Raw genomic sequence first — 17113 nt, forward strand, 5'->3', positions numbered from 1 at the left:
CCAAATTTCTCTCTTCTTATAAGATACCAGTCATTGGATTAGGCCTACCCTAACCCAGCATGACCTCGTCTTAATTTGATCACATGTGCAAAGAACTTATTTCCAAATACGGTCACATTCACAGGTACTGGGGGTTATAGGACATCAACACATCTTTTGGGGAACACAGTTCAACCCACAACAGCATCCAAGCACCCTCTTCAAACCACTCAGCTGTTCTACCTCGAAAGAACCTTCCAGGCTTGAGGGAAAGGCAAAGACCCGGCAGCAGCAGGAAAAACCAGCATGGAAAAGTTTGTGAGCAAGGTGGATGGCAGGACATGAGGTTAGAGGTGAACAGGCCACAAGAGGATGGCTGTGAAGTCCAGTTATAAAGCTGAGTCTGGTCAGAAGCCATAGCTTCAATCCTTGCTTACATGTTAGCTCTCCAGTCTCTTCACCAACTCTCCTACTGTTTGGGATCTCAGAGGAGTCCTCTTCCTCCAGCCAAGGATGAAAGCTGCAGCACAGAACATGAATGTGAACCTGCCGTTATTCCACTCACAGGCCATGCCAGGCTCCCTCAAGCACCTCCAGAGGGCAGCTCCAGGCTCTGACCTTGATTCAAACCATCAAGTTCAGAAGCCTAGGGGGAATTCACTTCTGACTTGGGACACTGAGAAAACACATCTCAGGCTGTACTGGCAGAGCAATATCTGGCCTGAGGAGTTATCCAGACAAGCCCCAGGCAAGAGCAGTCAGGACTCAAGCTATTTCCGTACACCCGTTCACCCAGAAGAGCTGAAGATGCTAACGCGACAGGAGAGATGCTGCTGCTCAGAGCAGACGGGTCTACCTGATGAGATGCTGAGGTGTGTCCAGATCATGCAGTGTTGCAACAGCATTGTCTCTGTGATTGTGCAAGATCATACAACTTGCACAAGGACTCACTGCTGTGTCATCAGGCAAGGTCAAGGTGATGTCGATGACCCACGGCTGCATCATGGAAGAGTTAGCATGGAAAGATGGGACTTTTTGTGGAAAGCCTACTACATATTTGTTCGGAGGAAAAACAAGGACAGTGTACGTGCATTCAGTCTAGAGCAGGGGCCTACAAACCTTTTCTGTAAAGGGACAGATAGTAAATAGTTCAGGCTCTGCCACCTGTTCTGTCACAACTACTCAACTCCATCATTATAGTCAGAAAGTGGCAATACATCAATGAATGGATGTGGCTGTGTTTCAATAAAACTTTACGCACATTGAAATTTGAATTTTACAACTTTCACATTCTTCTTTTGATTTTTTAAAAACCCACTTAAAAACATAATATCCATTTTCAGCTTGTGGGCCTACAATAGACAGCAGGCCACATTTGGTCCCAGGCTGTAGTTTGCCAACTGCCCCCCCCACACCCCTCCCCCAGGCTAATGATATCCCCAGCTGCTCATGAACTAACTTAATGTCATTGTGGTAACAAGGTCTCCAACTGGAAATCTCCTTTCCTCCCCTAAAATCCTTACTGGCTTTTGGCAAGCTGCCAGGCACTGTGTGAACTCTGGAATTGCCCGTGGCTTCCTCTCTGTCACCACCTCCATTTAAGTCCTGCCAGGAACTGTCAACACACCTTACAGAACAGCTCTTAATTCTATCTCTAAAAGGCCTCCAGCACCTGCCCTGACTTTCCATTCCCACTGCCACTATCTTAGGTTAGGCTCTTGATGACACTTTCCTCCTACCCAGCCTGACTCCACTGAACAATTACTAACACAGAGAATCTGCCCAAAACATCTGTCAAATGAACAAAGGCAGCAAAATATCCACAAGCTCAGCACTTTCTCCATCTGATCGGCAGTCTGATGTGGCCCATCTCACAACCAAAAATTTCCCCTAGTAAGGTGGCAGTACTTAAGGACTAAAATATGCTTTTTTAAAAGTCAGGCTCAGCTGAGGTATAATCTGCCAACAGTAAAAGGCACCCTTTTCTGTACAGTTCTGTGAGCTTTGAAACGACCCCAATCAAGGTATTCCAATCATTCCCCCAAAGTTCCCTCATTCCCTTTTGCAGCTGACCTCTCTCTCTACTCCTTTCAACCACTGATTTGTTGTCTGTACTATAAGGTTTTATCTGCATCCAACAGTCCAATTCCTTCTTATGGCTGAAGAGGATGTTATTGTGTGGGTCTGCAGTTTATCTGCTCACCAGTCCAAGGACACTTGAGCTGTTTCCAGTTTTTGTCAATGACAAATAATGTCACCATCAACATTCACATACAGATTTCAAAATGGACATACGTTTTCATGATGAGGTTTTACTTTGTATAAATGGCCATATTTTCACAGACCTGCAGGATAGGATTCCATCGAATGAAGGCCTGTCCTCCATCCCTATTCTTCTGCCTTCTCACCCTGCCTCAGCAATCTTTTACAAATGCAGTGACATTAAGCCTCCCAAGAATATCTGCAGAGAACTTTTTGGGGTGGGGTGGGAGGAGCTGGATGGGAGCTGTCTTCGTTGCTCCCAGGGTGAGCCCCAAGGCTGCTCCCCACTCACGGCGGGCGGTGTTTGGGCTTCTCATCCACAGGGGGCGGTGCTGGCTCTCCGGGTGTGCAAGCTCAGGCAAAAACCTGCAGAGCCAGCCATCGGGCCATTATCTGCTCCATGTAACGCGTTAAAATCTCACGGAATGCACAGCGCACCATTGTTTTGGTAAGTCCCTTTCATGGCTTTGTGAGCTGGCTAATTCAGAGCAGACTGGCCTGTTTTCCCCGCTGGAAGAAAAAGTCTCTCCTCAAAGACGGCTATTTAACCGTGACCATGGCTGCAGCCATCTTGAGCACAAAGGGGCGGGGCGGGGGGGGGGGGCAGTGGGCTACAGCCCCCGCCGCCCCCGCCCCCAGCGTGGCTCCCACAACCCGGGCACTTATTCTTGGCGCTGGAATTCGCATAATGACTCCTCTTTTAATCTGCTGGGTGACCTCATGTAGCCCCGGCCGACTGCAGGAAACGGCCTTGCTGAGATCTGAGCCTTGGGCAGTCTGTCAAGTCTGTAAGACCCTCTTAGAAAGAGCATTTTCGGAGTGTTAACCCCATAAGGACCGATCTCCAGGTGGCTCTGGGCTCCTGAGCTGCCGGTGTGCACCCCAGAGGAAGGAGAAGTCCAAGGGCGCTGGTCGCCTCTCGAGATACCGCTCCAGTCCCATCCCTTCTCCTAACCCGCAAAGCAAGCTCAGAAACCGCAAATCATCTTAGAAAAGCTCGCCAAGTGGTTCCAGCAAGAGTCGACCAGGGCTGACGACAAAAGAAAGGGTATTCGTTCACTAGGGAGCTCACGGGAACAAAAGGCTGCATTCAGTCCTGACACTTGCTAACTGCAGAGCCTGGAGAGCGGGCTTTGTCCGAAGGCACCGTGCTGTTCACAGCCTGGCCTTGCCTACACCTTGCTTAATTTGAAAAAACAGGCTTCCCAATGTCTTCTCTACTTTGCTATTGCTATATTTATTTTTCAATTTGTCTTTCTTAAGGACAGTTTATTTTAAAATGAAAAAATCTATAATAAACATTTCTTCTAAAAGAAAAATCACAAAACCGTAATAAACATTTCTTCTTAAAAAAAAAAAAAAACACCCAGCTCTGCTGTAGCTAATCACCTCCTCCTCTAAAAAATATACTTTTAAGCCACTCTAAGAGACTCTATTAATATAACTGTAAGGCTGTGTGTGAAGAAGCTAGAAAGAATTTGAATCTTCAGTCTAAAAGGAAGATAGGTATAAAGGGGAAGAAGAAAGGAAATAATATAAATTTACAAAGTTTAGTGAGTATGGGGTGGGGGAGGGCAACTCCCGAAGGTTAAAGAAGTAGCCCCAGGAAAAGATGAAAAGAATAATAAAGAGTGAAAATGAAAGTAGGTTTCAAGGTTCAAAAGGTGTTGCAAAAGTTAAAGCACAGGGATCATAATAGCAAATGTAGGAGTGTTGGAGGTAAATCTCCAATCTTTTGAGGTAATATGATGGGTGGGCACTTATTATCTGCCACATCCTTGGTCTCAATGTCTGAGACACAATATAAAATGCCACCCTTGTTCCAATCAATGTGGCAATTTTATTATCAAGAGTGAAAGATTAATTAAGAACCCCTTACCACCTGCAAAAACCCTTCCACTCCAGCTTATCACAGGCAGAGGGGATCCTAGAAGTCTTAAACTAGAAGGGACATGGGCCCATCCCCTGGTTTTCTGGTTGTGGGGAAGATGGAACCGATCTCAAATCATCTTGGCCTGCGGTGGCTTGATGCAGGATTTTGGTTCCCCGACCAGAGACTGAAGTCAGGTGCTGGCAGGGGGAGTGCTGAATCCTAGCCGCTAGACCATCAGGGACAGTGGCCAGTGACAAGGCCCTGGCCCATCAGCTTTGTAGAAATGAATTCCCACAAAGAGACAGAAAGTAGTGAGATAAGTAAAGTGTTTATTAGGAGGAAAAAGGATACATGTGAATAGACTCATACAGGCAGACTCAGAGGCAGAGTCATGCCCTCGTGGTAGTTTGAATCACTTTTACGAGGCATTTCTTCCAGGTTTCCTTTGGCCAATCATCTTGCTTTGCCTGGTTCTGAGTCTGTATTTGGTTTATCTCAGGGTCTTCCCCTGTGTGTGTGCGTGCGCATCTCTTAGCCAAGATGGATTCTAGCAAAGAGACCTATGTGGGTAGGTTGACATCACCTACTATGGCGTGGTGGCCCCTCCATTTTTTTTTTTTTTTTTTTTTTTTTTGCAGTACGCGGGCCTCTCACTGTTGTGGCCTCTCCCGTTGCGGAGCGCAGGCTCCGGATGCGCAGGCTCAGCGGCCACGGCTCACGGGCCCAGCCGCTCCGCGGCATGTGGGATCTTCCCAGACCGGGGCACGAACCCGTGTCCCCTGCATCGGCAGGGGGACTCTCAACCACTGCGCCACCAGGGAAGCCCGGCCCCTCCATTTTTGACCTCCAAGGAATCTTTCTGCACCTGTGTAGTGGGGAAGGTCTCCTTGACTTCGAGGATGAGGAATATGGGTCTCTTTATCCCTTATCTGGGCAGGGCTCAGCTTCTCCTCCCTCCTGTCTCCCCAGAAGGGGACAAACTCCAGCTGCTCAGCCTGGGGCCCACCTATCTCCTGCCTCAGAACCCACAGAGAGAAGATGGTAAGTCCAAGGTCATGCTGCTAATTAGACCAGAGCATGGACCAGGCTCCCCTCCCTGGAGAGTCTTAGGGGCTGTGTAACTTGGAGTCTCCTATTGGAATGCTATCTGGGAAGGATAACACACTGAGCTATTACCATGTATTCACATTTTAGTACAATTATTTTTATCAAATGTTCTAAGCAGCTACCTGACACAGGTCTAAGAAATTAGACACAGAGTAAATACATTTTAAAGGCAGTAAAAATATGGCAAAAACTAAATGGGGGGCAGTAAGCAGGTAAAGCAGCCCAGAAGATAAACTCTACTGAACAATTTTGCCTAGGGCTATTTCCTCTGCTTTAAAAAAAAAAAAAAAAAAAAGTTGGTTTTTATCTAGGGTAAAGTATGTTAGGTACGCAGAGGAAAATTCCAGAGCTGTACACTACTAACCAAAGTCACTACCTTAAGAGCAGAAGAAAGGTGCAGCTGCTTGGAGGTTTCTGCTTTCCAGTCTGGAAGAAGTGGTCTTGTTCAGATATAGTGAAAGAGAAACAATTATATTTGATTACAGAAAAGGATCTCGTGACTATACAAAAGTTAAACTCAGACCTTCAAGATGATCATGTTTTAAGCTACTGGATCGGTGGGAGTGGGGAATGTGGAGAGAGGAGGGGGCTAGGGACACAAGGAAAGGTAGAAAAAGAAGAAAAAGAAAAAAAAAGAAAACTCCCCTCTCTAACAGTCAGAATTAAAGAGACAGAACCAGTGGAGAATAAGATTCCAAAATCCCTGGAGGTTCTTTGGATCTACTCAAATTTTCTTATCACATCCAAGCAGGGGATTCATCACTTAGGGTAACCAGGTGCCACTGGGAGGCTCCAGCAGGAGGTAAGCCTGCTGAAGAAATGAAAGAACTACCAAACAGCCCTAGGGCTTCCCCGCCAAGCACTTTTCCCTCCAGAGTCCTTACACAGAGGCGCTCCTCGTAACCTAGCAACCACCTGCCGGGTCCCCTTTCACGCTGCCTTACTGAAGTGCAGCAATGCCAACTGTGGGAAGTGCTAGGAGGACACAGAGTACAAACTGGACACGACTGAACTGTGGAGTCACTCCCTATCCAGCTCTCTCCTGCCACGACACAGCAGCCCCATCACCCCATGAAGTATGGGTCAGCTCCAGTGCTTCCTCTCGCCCAGACACGAGGAACCAGGGGTGGTCCCAGACCTCGCTCTTAATCAGAGCACTGGGAAAACCAGGTGAAGACGGTTAGAAAGTCTCCATGGTAAGGGAGACTTGGGAAGGCGGCTCCTAAAAGGATGAGAACGACTGTCAGTTGGCCCCAACTGGGTGCTTCTACTGCCAAGATGAGACCCAGCCAGAGATCTGCTTGCTCCCCATCCCCCGCCCCCATTCTGAGGTCACTACGAACTGCTAAAACTCTGACTCTACCAGAAAGGGCCCTACCGTATGCAACATACTTTACATAGAATCTCTACTTTTCTCCGTGCCCGAGAAAGGGGATGATAGGGAAGAAACAGCTCAAAGTCAGAGGGCCAAACTGCATCCACTTTATCTGCACCTCTCACCTCCCTCAATCATCTTCAGCCACCCTCCAGGCTCTAGGCACCAGCTGGCACAGATACACGAGGGCTTGGAGCCATGGGCTGGTCAGCAGGGCTCAAGAGGGTAGCTAAGTCTGAAATGCTAGGACGGGCCTGCGCTGGCCCAAGACAACTGACACGTGGATCCATTGAGACCTTGAGGCCCAAGGCCTCTTTGAGTGTGTTTTCAGAGCTTTAGTGCCCATGGAGGCAAATGAAAATACCCTACCTTCACTCAGCAAATCCCCAAGCCATTCCTCCAAACCAAGGGCAAAGTAAGAAAAAAAAAAAAAATACGATGCATCAAGGAGGGACGTAGAGATTTCATCTCTAAATCTCTGACCAGATTCAGATGAGGATGGGAGCAAAGAGTAACCTTCAGAACTCCTCAGCAAGTCCTTGAAGGGGGTACTCCTTGAGCCACCAAGAGCAGTTCTATCACTGCCAGGGAAGGCAGGGGGAGCCCAGCTAGATGGAAGCACCGAAAACCTCACACCTCTTCTCAGTCAACACGACAACTCACAATGACCAATATTAATGAATGAGATGCAATAGCTTAGATAATACTAAGTAAGTAAGTTCTTCCCAAAGCCTCTGCTTAGGTTTAGAATTCATCATTGGATTATCTTAAAAAGCTGGGACTTTAGTAAAAGAAAAAACTGAGTTACGGAGTAAGGGGAGAGGGTGAGCACAGCTTGAGCGAGCCTGCAGTGGGAGATAGCCAGTTTCTGGAACATGGCATGCAGTGAGTTCTAAAGGACAGCTGTGATTTACACACTGCAGAAGTCTAGGGCACATTTTTTATGTTATGGTCAAGTCAAATCATAGTTTATGTGGATGGTGTCCCCAAATTCCTTGCAGTGTACAACCTGCACAAAAGCATATGTGATGCATCCAGGAGGGAAGCAGACACATCATTTATAAAGCCCTGACCAGAGTCTGACACAGCAGCCCTGCTGGCTTAGGATTACACATTTGCTGCAGTCAAGCTACAGCTCAGACATAGTGGGGGTAGAAGAGAGGGGAAAAATGAAATCCACCTCCATTCCAACAAACTTTATTATGACTGCCTCAAGTGGCCATGTGGTTCTACTAGAGTTTTCTCCTCTAGGAGAAGCTTTAGACCTTCCATTCTCTGGTCTAAAGGGAAGAAATGCCAAAACCCTGGGGCAGGCACAGTCACAGGCACACAAAAAGCAACAGGCCTAAATACTCCGAAACCAGGATGCGGGAATAATAAAGACGAAATGTGGCTCCTAGGAGGCAAGCACCTTAAGTCCTAACTTGTGCCATGATTTCTCCTAAAATTTAATGATATATTTTGTTATGAGAAATCAGAGTTCTCTTTTCTGTTGTAGGTGCCAGCCGTAATTACAGTTCTCGAAAATAAAATAAAATAAAATAAAACAAACATACACACCTGAAAAATGGGGGGGGGGTGCAGAAGGAAGAAGTGAAAAGCATCATTTCTTTCTGCTCAGAAGATTGTTTAGAAGCGTTGAGTATTTAGACGCACTGAATGTCAGCCCCACTGGAAGGTAAAGTATTACACAGCTCATGGTCCCAGATTAGCCACTGAACAAGAGGGTGGCTGCTGAAATGGAAAGGATGGCTCAGAAAGCCTCAGGGAGCCTTCAGTCCTCCACTGAAGGTAAACACGGCTTCACAACTCCTGTCTGCCATTCCAAAACCCAAAAACTCTGAAAACTGACAATTTTAAAGAATTCATTTGGGAGCAGAACAAACCCAACCTCATTTGGTGGCAAAATGTGACCTGAACTACGTAAAATCATTTGTAGTCTATTTATCCCACTTCATGTGAACATTCTCACATTTCCCTGCTGAAATAATGGGCTTGATTATGGGATGCTGACCCTAGCTCCTTTTGGGGGTGTTATATATATGTACCATATTACCTTTCTAAAAAATTCTGAATTTTTAAAACACATCTAGCCCCCAGGGTTTCAGATAAGGGGAAGAGTTTGTAAACTTATAATAGGGTGACATAAGACCCCTACAAAGATTACTAAAAGCCCAAAACAGTCAAATTATGTCCTGGTGGTTTCAATCTAACCAGCTTCCTACACAAGCCAGACGGTGACATTATCTGGCAACACTGTGTTAGAAATGGGAAATCTATTACCACAGTGTGCCTACCACATGTTAAATCCTGGTTTCCTACCTTCACATATTCCAGAGTTGGGTCCAGAAGATGCTGATCCCTGAAAAGAGAAAATATAAATATGAGAACAATTGGGAACAATGCAATCTTACCCTGGGTAAAATGTATCCAACATTATTTCACCCTATTCATTCACATTATTAAGATGGGCCCACCTCCCAGGCAATACCCACAGCAGGCAGATAAGGAAGTTAGAACAGACACAGATTTCTTTCCCGGGTGTCTCCTCGGGGTGGAGGACGTATAGGATACCACCATGACCTCAGTCTAGAAGCTCCACATATTTTCCTGTCAAATTCAAGCTCCAAAAGTTAGACTATTCATATGTGGTAATTCTAGATTCACTCTGAGCATAAAAATTAGCCTAACAGGGCTTCCCTGGTGGCACAGTGGTTGAGAGTCCGCCTGCCGATGCAGGGGACACGGGTTCGTGCCCCGGTCCGGGAAGATCCCACATGCCGCAGAGCGGTTGGGCCCGTGAGCCATGGCCACTGAGCCTGTGCTCCGGAGCCTGTGCTCCGCAAGGGGAGAGGCCACAGCAGTGAGAGGCCCGCATACCACAAAAAAAAAAAAAAAAAAAAAAATTAGCCTAACAGTCCGAAGCAAAGAGCTGTGAGAGATACGAGTAAAGCAGGGCTGGATGCCCAAACCTGCAGCACTTTGGCCCAGGCAACTGTGTCACACCCACTTTGACAGAAAACGGAGGCTCAGGTGGGCAGATCGGCTGCTCAAGGTCACCCAGCACCCGGGTGAGTGAGTTTTGAACCCAGCTCTGCTTCTAAATCACCTTTCTCTTTTGCTGTCAAGCTGAGCAATTGTCAAGCTGAGCAATTCATCCTAAGTTTCTTTGGTGCCCCACTGTTTTTTCTCTCCCCATTTAATGTCTGCTCATGTCTATCATAATACTGTTAGGATTAACCAGACAATTAAAAGTAAACAGCAGTGGTGTCACTGAGGAGGCTGACTTATTATAGTGGAAGAGGATCTAAGGCAAAGGAGAAGAGGGGGAGACATGAGAGTTGATGTTTCCAGCACCGGCAGAGTTACAGCAAAGTGCCCCCCTCAACAGACTATGTGAAAAGACAGCTGCCTTCAGAGACTTAAACTTCACAAAATCAACACATCACCCTGCAGAGACGGGACCATTTTTTAAAGGACAGAATGGCTCTGAAGCCCATAGGAGTAGTCTTCTTAAGGGGGGGCGGGGTGTCAGTATATCTACAAAGAGGACACATCCTTCAGAAGGCGGGGGATCACTACCGGCAAGCAGCTGCCTCTGGAAGGGTGAGCTCAACCCCAGACCCTCTGGGGCTTGGATGCTTCCCTCTGTGGAGAGACCCCGGGAGACTGCAGCCCTTCTCCCCTGAACAGGGGCAGCAAGACCCCTGCTGGGACACAAGGAGTCAATCCCACAGCTCAGGGGCACACCATCTTGTTGTGAAATGGATCCAACCCCCAAAGCTATTCCTGGAGTGGTCTGTCCACTTAGGGCTGCACACAGGGCACACGCACAGAGGCAGGCTGGCTTCGGAGATGCTCCTCTTGGATGTGCAAACAGATTAGGTTCTGAAATGAGTCCCTTTGTAAGGCCAAAGTATCTGAAAAGGGCTTAAGCTCAAAGTCCCTGGTGCATTTCCATCAAAGAGGGGTATAAATCAGTCTTTCAGAGCCTGAAAACCAGGCATACTCTTTGCCTCCAAGCTTGTGTGTGTTAATCAGGCATCTTTTCCCAAAGCAGCCGAGTCCGTCTGCTGTGCTGGGTCACCACCTCCTCTGCTGCAGTCTGGACCTTGCATTGATGTCATCAGGCTTTGCGACCATGGGACCACCCGGCTAGTGACTAAAAACTTTGTCGGCAGGGCTTTGGTCATACTCCCCTTTAAATTCTAAAACTCCTGGTTTTCTACTGAATTAACATTTTAGGCTTATAGGCATCCGGTCTTATGCTAATCATCTGGCCCAGTGGTCTGGCCCTGGGAGTGCAGAAAGATGTTAGAACCACTGAAATGCTGTTTCTCATCTTCTTCAAGTTTCTATTTTTATGTATGTTCTAAAATGTACATTATATATATTCGTACACATATGTCTTAATGCATGGATAAACAGTGTAGGTGTGTACTGTTTAAACCAATGATTTGGTCTCAGGATCTCTTTACACTCTAAATAATTGAGGACTCTGAAAAATTTTGTTCATGTGGGTTATATCTACTGATTACTGATATTAGAAATTAAATCTGAGAAACTTGCAAAATATTAATTCATATTTTTAAAGTAAACCCATTATATGTTTAAATAAATAACACTAATGAAAAACAGATATGTTTTTCATAGCAAAAATTTAGTGAGAAGAGTGACATTGTCTTACATTTTTGCAAATCTTTTAAACGTCTGGCTTACTAGAAGACAGGTACATCCTCACATCTAGTTCTGCATTCAATATGTCGTGATATGTCTTAGTTGAAATAAATGAAGAAAATCCACATTTACAGTTAAGTAATTGGAAAGGGAGGGATATTTTAACAGACTTGCATATAATTATGGATGTTCTACTTTGATAACATACCAAAACTTGACAAGTAGTAGTTTCTTAAAGGTTAGCTGTGATGTGGAATCTGAAACCATATCTCTTACTCTTTTGCCTCTGTCCTGCACTTTGAATGGACGTTTTGTTCATGTGTGATTCCATAACCACTATTCTGGGAAACACTGGTTCACTGAGTTATGCAGATCTTCCAAATTTTGACCCATTTCATTATCATGTAAAAAAAGAATCACATTGGTTAATACCATCACTGATCTCATCAGAAGTTACTAGGTATTGGGAATTGCCAAGCTTATGGTAGAGGATACAAGTCTTCTAACTTGAAAGCTTGAATTTTTCCATTGGCAACTAACACTGTCAAATATTTTCCCTGAGCTTCATTTCATTCATTTTGGGGAACATATCCGCCAAATACCAAGACCACACAGTCATGATCGGCAATTTTAACTCTTTTTTTAGGTGCTCAAAGGTCATTCTTTTAGTAAATTCTTTTTAGAATTTTGTCCAGGATCTGCTCTTCTCACCAGATTTAGCTGTAAAAATCCTTTTCCTTTTACCTACTGAAAGCTGAAACGTTCCTCTCTCCCTTTCTCTAGAGATGTACCTGAAAACTCTGAGCTAGTTCTCTCAGGATAGACCCCTCAAACTCTCTTGGGGAGGGTGTGGGACAACCAACACGAGTCCTGTGTTATGAGTGGCTCCTGAAGCAGCCCCAGCAGCAGCAGGGTCGCCACTCAGAGATGGGGTCACCTCGAGGCAGGGTGGCCCATGTGAGACAGGCGGGGACCTGGGACCCATTACTGCAGTGCTTGCACCTGGACAAATATCTCCTGGAGCAACGGAATATAAAGAAACTATAAGGAACTAAAGATAACTGCACACATGCACGGTTGGGGCAAATTATGAACAAGATACAAAAAGGCCAAAACCCAGCTGCCACTTCTCAGGTGCCAGGAGCAAAAGCAGGGTACTGCGCATGATCCCTGCACACAGCGCCACCAAGAGGATGGGCAGACCACCTAATCCACTCTGGCCCGACCCACCAATATGCACCTGCGCTCACCCCCACCCCGTTTAAGGGACCAGCTCTCCCCCACTGAGGGAGCGAGCAAGGGTACCTGTTACTTGTTTTCACTCCCTCATGCTGCAGCACGAGTCCCAATAAAGCCTTGCCTGAATTTCTTGTCTGGCCTTTCATCAACTTCTACTGATTAAAGAGTCCAGGGACCCAAGTCAGTAACGTACCTGCTCTCCCCACCACCCTGCTCTCCTGCCCAGAGACCCCGACACCTGGGAGCCTGGGGTGTTCTCCCAAGTGTCTCCCCAGCCTTGGATGAACTCCCGTGTTCCTATGGTGCTCCTCCACCACATACACTTCTTTTGGCAAAAGAGAAGGAAAACAAGAGCTGCTGGTTAGGGATAAAACTGAAGTCCCCTCTTGACCCCGCCCCCAAATGAACTCTGCTAAGGGAGCCTTGCTCATTCTGTTCCCAGAGCAGAGGGGGATCCAAGTTCTAGTTCAGTGCACCAAGGGGTGCCCTAGTGGATCCTTGTATTCTTCTACTCGTTTCTTTTTTTTTTTTTTTTTCTTCCGGTACGCGGGCCTCTCACTGTTGTGGCCTCTCCCTTGCGGAGCACAGGCTCCGGACGCGCAGGCTCAGCGGCCATGGCTCACGGGCCCAGCCACTCCGCGGCATGTGGGATCCTCCCGGACCAGGGCACGAACCCACGTCCCCTGCATCAGCAGGCGGACTCTCAACCAGGGAAGCCCCTACTCGTCCTTTTTAGAGAGACAAGAGAGGGAAGACAAGGAGGGTATGATAAAACTGAGTGAGTGTGTTATAAATCCAAAAGCTTTAAAAATCATTGCCTTGAACCAAATTAAAATTATATTTAAATGCATTAGTGCTGTGTCTCCTTTCTCAGCCAGCCTAACCCTAGCCCTAACCCATCTAACCAGAAAGAAGACATGAGCTGGAAAACATAGCAGTTGGCCCTGTAGCCCCAGCCTCTAATTTGAAATAGAATACCCTATTATTCATACAAGACTGTGCCACAAACACTCCTTAAACCATATCTTTATATTCCCCAAAAGAGATCACTAGAAAACAAACACAGAAACTTGGCAATGTAAATGAAAAGCTTTTTTAATCTTTTTTTTGCTTATGTCAATTATGAATCCCCACCCCTGTGAATCCGTGATGTTGTATGCATCTCTCTTTACAACTGGAGAGTCTGGCAGGCACCGTGGCCCCACTGTCAGGCAGGCTGCCCCGCTGAGCACCATCCACAGACCGCAGGAAAGCAGCAGGATGAAACTGGACTCTCCTGTTATTTTGTTCTTAGGTTTATTAAGTTTTAAATAACATCACTGTGTTTACTCTGGTTAAATCATTCTTTCCAGCATCCCACTTTCTTAAGTTCATACTGAGGGATGTTTAGCTGGGAGTCACAGACATGTTATACATATTTACTATTTTAGTTTGTTTCTCATCGGTAGCCAGGTTAATAATATCCTCCCTCTTAAAAGGACACTTGATGTATAAGTGTTTGCTATTTTGAGTGAAGAGGTTTTCTGCCTTGAATACACAAACAAAATTTCACTAACATAGATCTTTTCTGAGCAGTTCGAATACAGATGGAGATGGAAGTGCCCTATGTCTGTCTTAAATTAGAGAATGTTTTAAGTGAATGGATGTTTCCTTATTTAAATATTATAGACTAACAATGGCTAATGGTGTTGCCACACAAATGTCCCTTTGGATAAAACATAAAATGGAATTGCTTATAATAACATGATTATTTCATACAATGGAGGGATGTGAGAAACTAGATCCAGCTATTCCAGACTGAGGCTCCCCTTAAACTCCACGCACAACAGTGATGTGCAGAGCTGGCACACTTCCTCTGTGCAGGTGGCATGGTGTTTCCATGCATGTTCACTGTGTGTATGTTTATTTATTTATATATGGTCTCTCCCTCTACAAGGTGAGCAACCCAAGAGTAGTGATGTGTCTGCTTCATGCCCAGTATGTCCCACAGTTCTTGCATTCATCCCACAAACATTATCAAGCATCTACAATATGCTATGCAGTTGGCCAGACAACAGAAATACAAGAACCAAAGACAAAGGCCCTGCATTTAGAGAGGTTGCAGGCAAGTGGGGAACACAGATCAACTGATCCAGCACAATTCAAGGTAGTGAGAGGGTGTCAGTGGGAGGTTTGAGGCCTGAGTAGGGACTTGTCCCAATGAAGAAGCTGTGGGGTAGGTGGTGATGAGACATGCCATGGCAATGAGAGAAGCACGTGACAATATGGTACATCTGAGGAACCACAGCGTTGCGGAGTTAATTCCCCGCTGGCCCAGGCCACCATCATCTCTCCCCTGGACCCCTGCATTACCCTCCCCAATTCTACTCCATCTCCACAATCTCCACGATAGCAGCCAGAGTGATCTTTACTCAGACCACTCCCCTGCTCAAAATCCTCTAACAGCTCCCATCCAGTCAGAACAAAACCCTGAGGTCCCCACCGTGGCCTTCAATGCCCTGGTTGGCGTGACCCCAGCCAGCTCTCCAACCTCATTGTGTTAGGCAGAATTTCAAAGATGCCCCCTCCCAAGGTTCCTGTCCCTTGGTGAGTCAGTCAAACACCAATCTAGGTACTGCTGTGAAGGGATTTTGCAGATGTTATTAACATCGCAAGTCAGCTGACATTAAGGCAATTATCTGAGGGGAACTGACTTGAAGAGGGAGGGGGATTTGACATGAGGGACCCTGTTGCCAGTGTGATGTTATGAGAGGGTCTGTGACGAGGCCCAAGACACAGAACCTCCAGGAGATGGGAGCTGCCCCTGGCAGATGGCCAGGAGATGGAGACCTCAGTCCTACAACTGCAAGGAACTGAATTCTGCCGACGACCTGAATGAGCATGGAAGCAGATTCTCCCCCAGAGCCTCAGGTGAGAATGCAGCCGCTGACATCTTGAGTGAGACCCTGAGCTGAGAACCCAGTTGAGCCATGAGGGACTTCTGCTCTACAGAAACTGTGAGGTAACAAACAGGTGTTAAGTCACCAAGTTTGTGGTGTTGTTACTCAGCAAAAATACACTAATATGCTTGTCTATTCCATCCAAGCCCTACTGACTTTTCTTTCTGTTGCTCAAACACATCAAGCCGGCTCCTGCTGCTGTGGCTTGGCATTTACTGTTCCTTTGCTTGGAATAGTCTCCCCAGATATACTCAAAGGCTCACTCCTCACAGCTCTCAGGTCTCTCTCAAAGATCGCTCCCTTAACCATCCTATCTAAATGAGCACCACCACCCTCTATCCCCTTTTCTGGCCTCATCTTTTCCCATATTATCTGATATTATATGAAATGTTTATTTGCTCATGGTCTGTCTGTTCCCCAGAATATAATCCTGCAAGAGTGGGGCTTTCTCTGCTTTGTGTACCTTGGTGTCCCCAGTACTTTGCACATAGCAGTTGCTCAGAAACCACTTGCTGAATTAATGAAGAAAAGAACAACTAACGGAAGCACAGGGCTGGGGGAAGCAGCAGGACTGGTGGGGATTGGGAGACCAGGATGAAGAAGAGGCAGAGCCAGACCACAAGGGGCTTGGACGCCACGTAAACACGTTTGGACTTTATCTTGAAAGCAGTGGGATTTGTTCAAGGCTCTTAAGCTGGAGAATAACCAGAGATTTGTGTTTTAGAAAATTCCCCCTGCAGCAGTGTGGAAAACAGATTAGTGGAGTCAGGAAGACTAAAGGAAAGGATACTAAAGGGGTCTGGGTAAGAGACAACGAGGCCTGGATTAGAGCGATAGAGGGAGTGGGGGGATGGTGTACAGACTTGAGAGACTTAGAACTGTGAATAGATAGACCTTGGTAAATGGCAGGATTTGGTGGGTGAAAGGGAAGAAAGAGGTAAGGACATTCACTGAGTTCTTTCTAAGGGAACTGGGTAGATGGTGCCTAGCCCTTGGCAGGGACTCCATACATTTGTTAAGAATCAATTAGCAAACACCTCTGCCTCAAGCACCATACTGTACTAACTAGACTACCAGGTTCTGAATTAATAAGAATTTACCTCATTACCATCCATTTTCCACAGTTAGCAGCCCGCACGATTGCTGCCATTTAGCTACTGAATGTCTCAAATAAGTTTTCCTTTCTTCTCGACAGATAAATAAGTTACTTTCAGGAGAGTCTTTCACATCCCTCAAATTATGAACACATAAATCTTTCCCTTAAAGTATGATGAAATATAACATTTAAGGGATCCCTTCACACCAGCAAAAATAGTTAACTCATGAAGGAAAGCCAGAGAACAGCAAAGCAAAGTAGCTGTGCAGAAGCTAGGCAAGAGTGCCCAATTTTATATAACCCTTTGGTCTTCTCCATCACCACCACCTCAGTTGCCACTGCTTGCTTATGTCTTTTCCGCAGGACTGTAAGCTCCATGAGGTCAGCAGCTACCTCTGTCTTGCTCACCAATGTGAACAAGCACGTACAAAAGTATGTACAAAAGTATTTGTCACACAGCAGCCAATTAATAAATAAACAAGGATAAAAATGCACAAATGAAAATATAAACCACAATTAATCACTCTTATATCTATATAATCCAAATAAGGCCTCAGAAAATTAGA

General features: G+C 46.1%; 1 protein-coding gene across 3 annotated transcripts in view; it reads right to left on the minus strand.

Annotated features, from left to right (window-relative positions):
* The window catches only part of BCAR3 (BCAR3 adaptor protein, NSP family member), a 117201-nt gene that overhangs the window by 70379 nt on the left and 29709 nt on the right, over positions 1 to 17113 (minus strand). For all 3 annotated transcript variants that reach the window (XM_060090144.1, XM_060090148.1, XM_060090146.1), the window contains one exon: positions 8919 to 8958. In XM_060090144.1, coding sequence (XP_059946127.1) covers positions 8919 to 8958 — 40 coding nt within the window. The remainder of the gene's footprint in view (positions 1 to 8918; positions 8959 to 17113) is intronic.

Source organism: Mesoplodon densirostris, chromosome 2 (genome assembly GCF_025265405.1).
Source record: "Mesoplodon densirostris isolate mMesDen1 chromosome 2, mMesDen1 primary haplotype, whole genome shotgun sequence".
In the NCBI taxonomy this organism is placed as follows: Eukaryota; Metazoa; Chordata; class Mammalia; order Artiodactyla; family Ziphiidae; genus Mesoplodon; species Mesoplodon densirostris.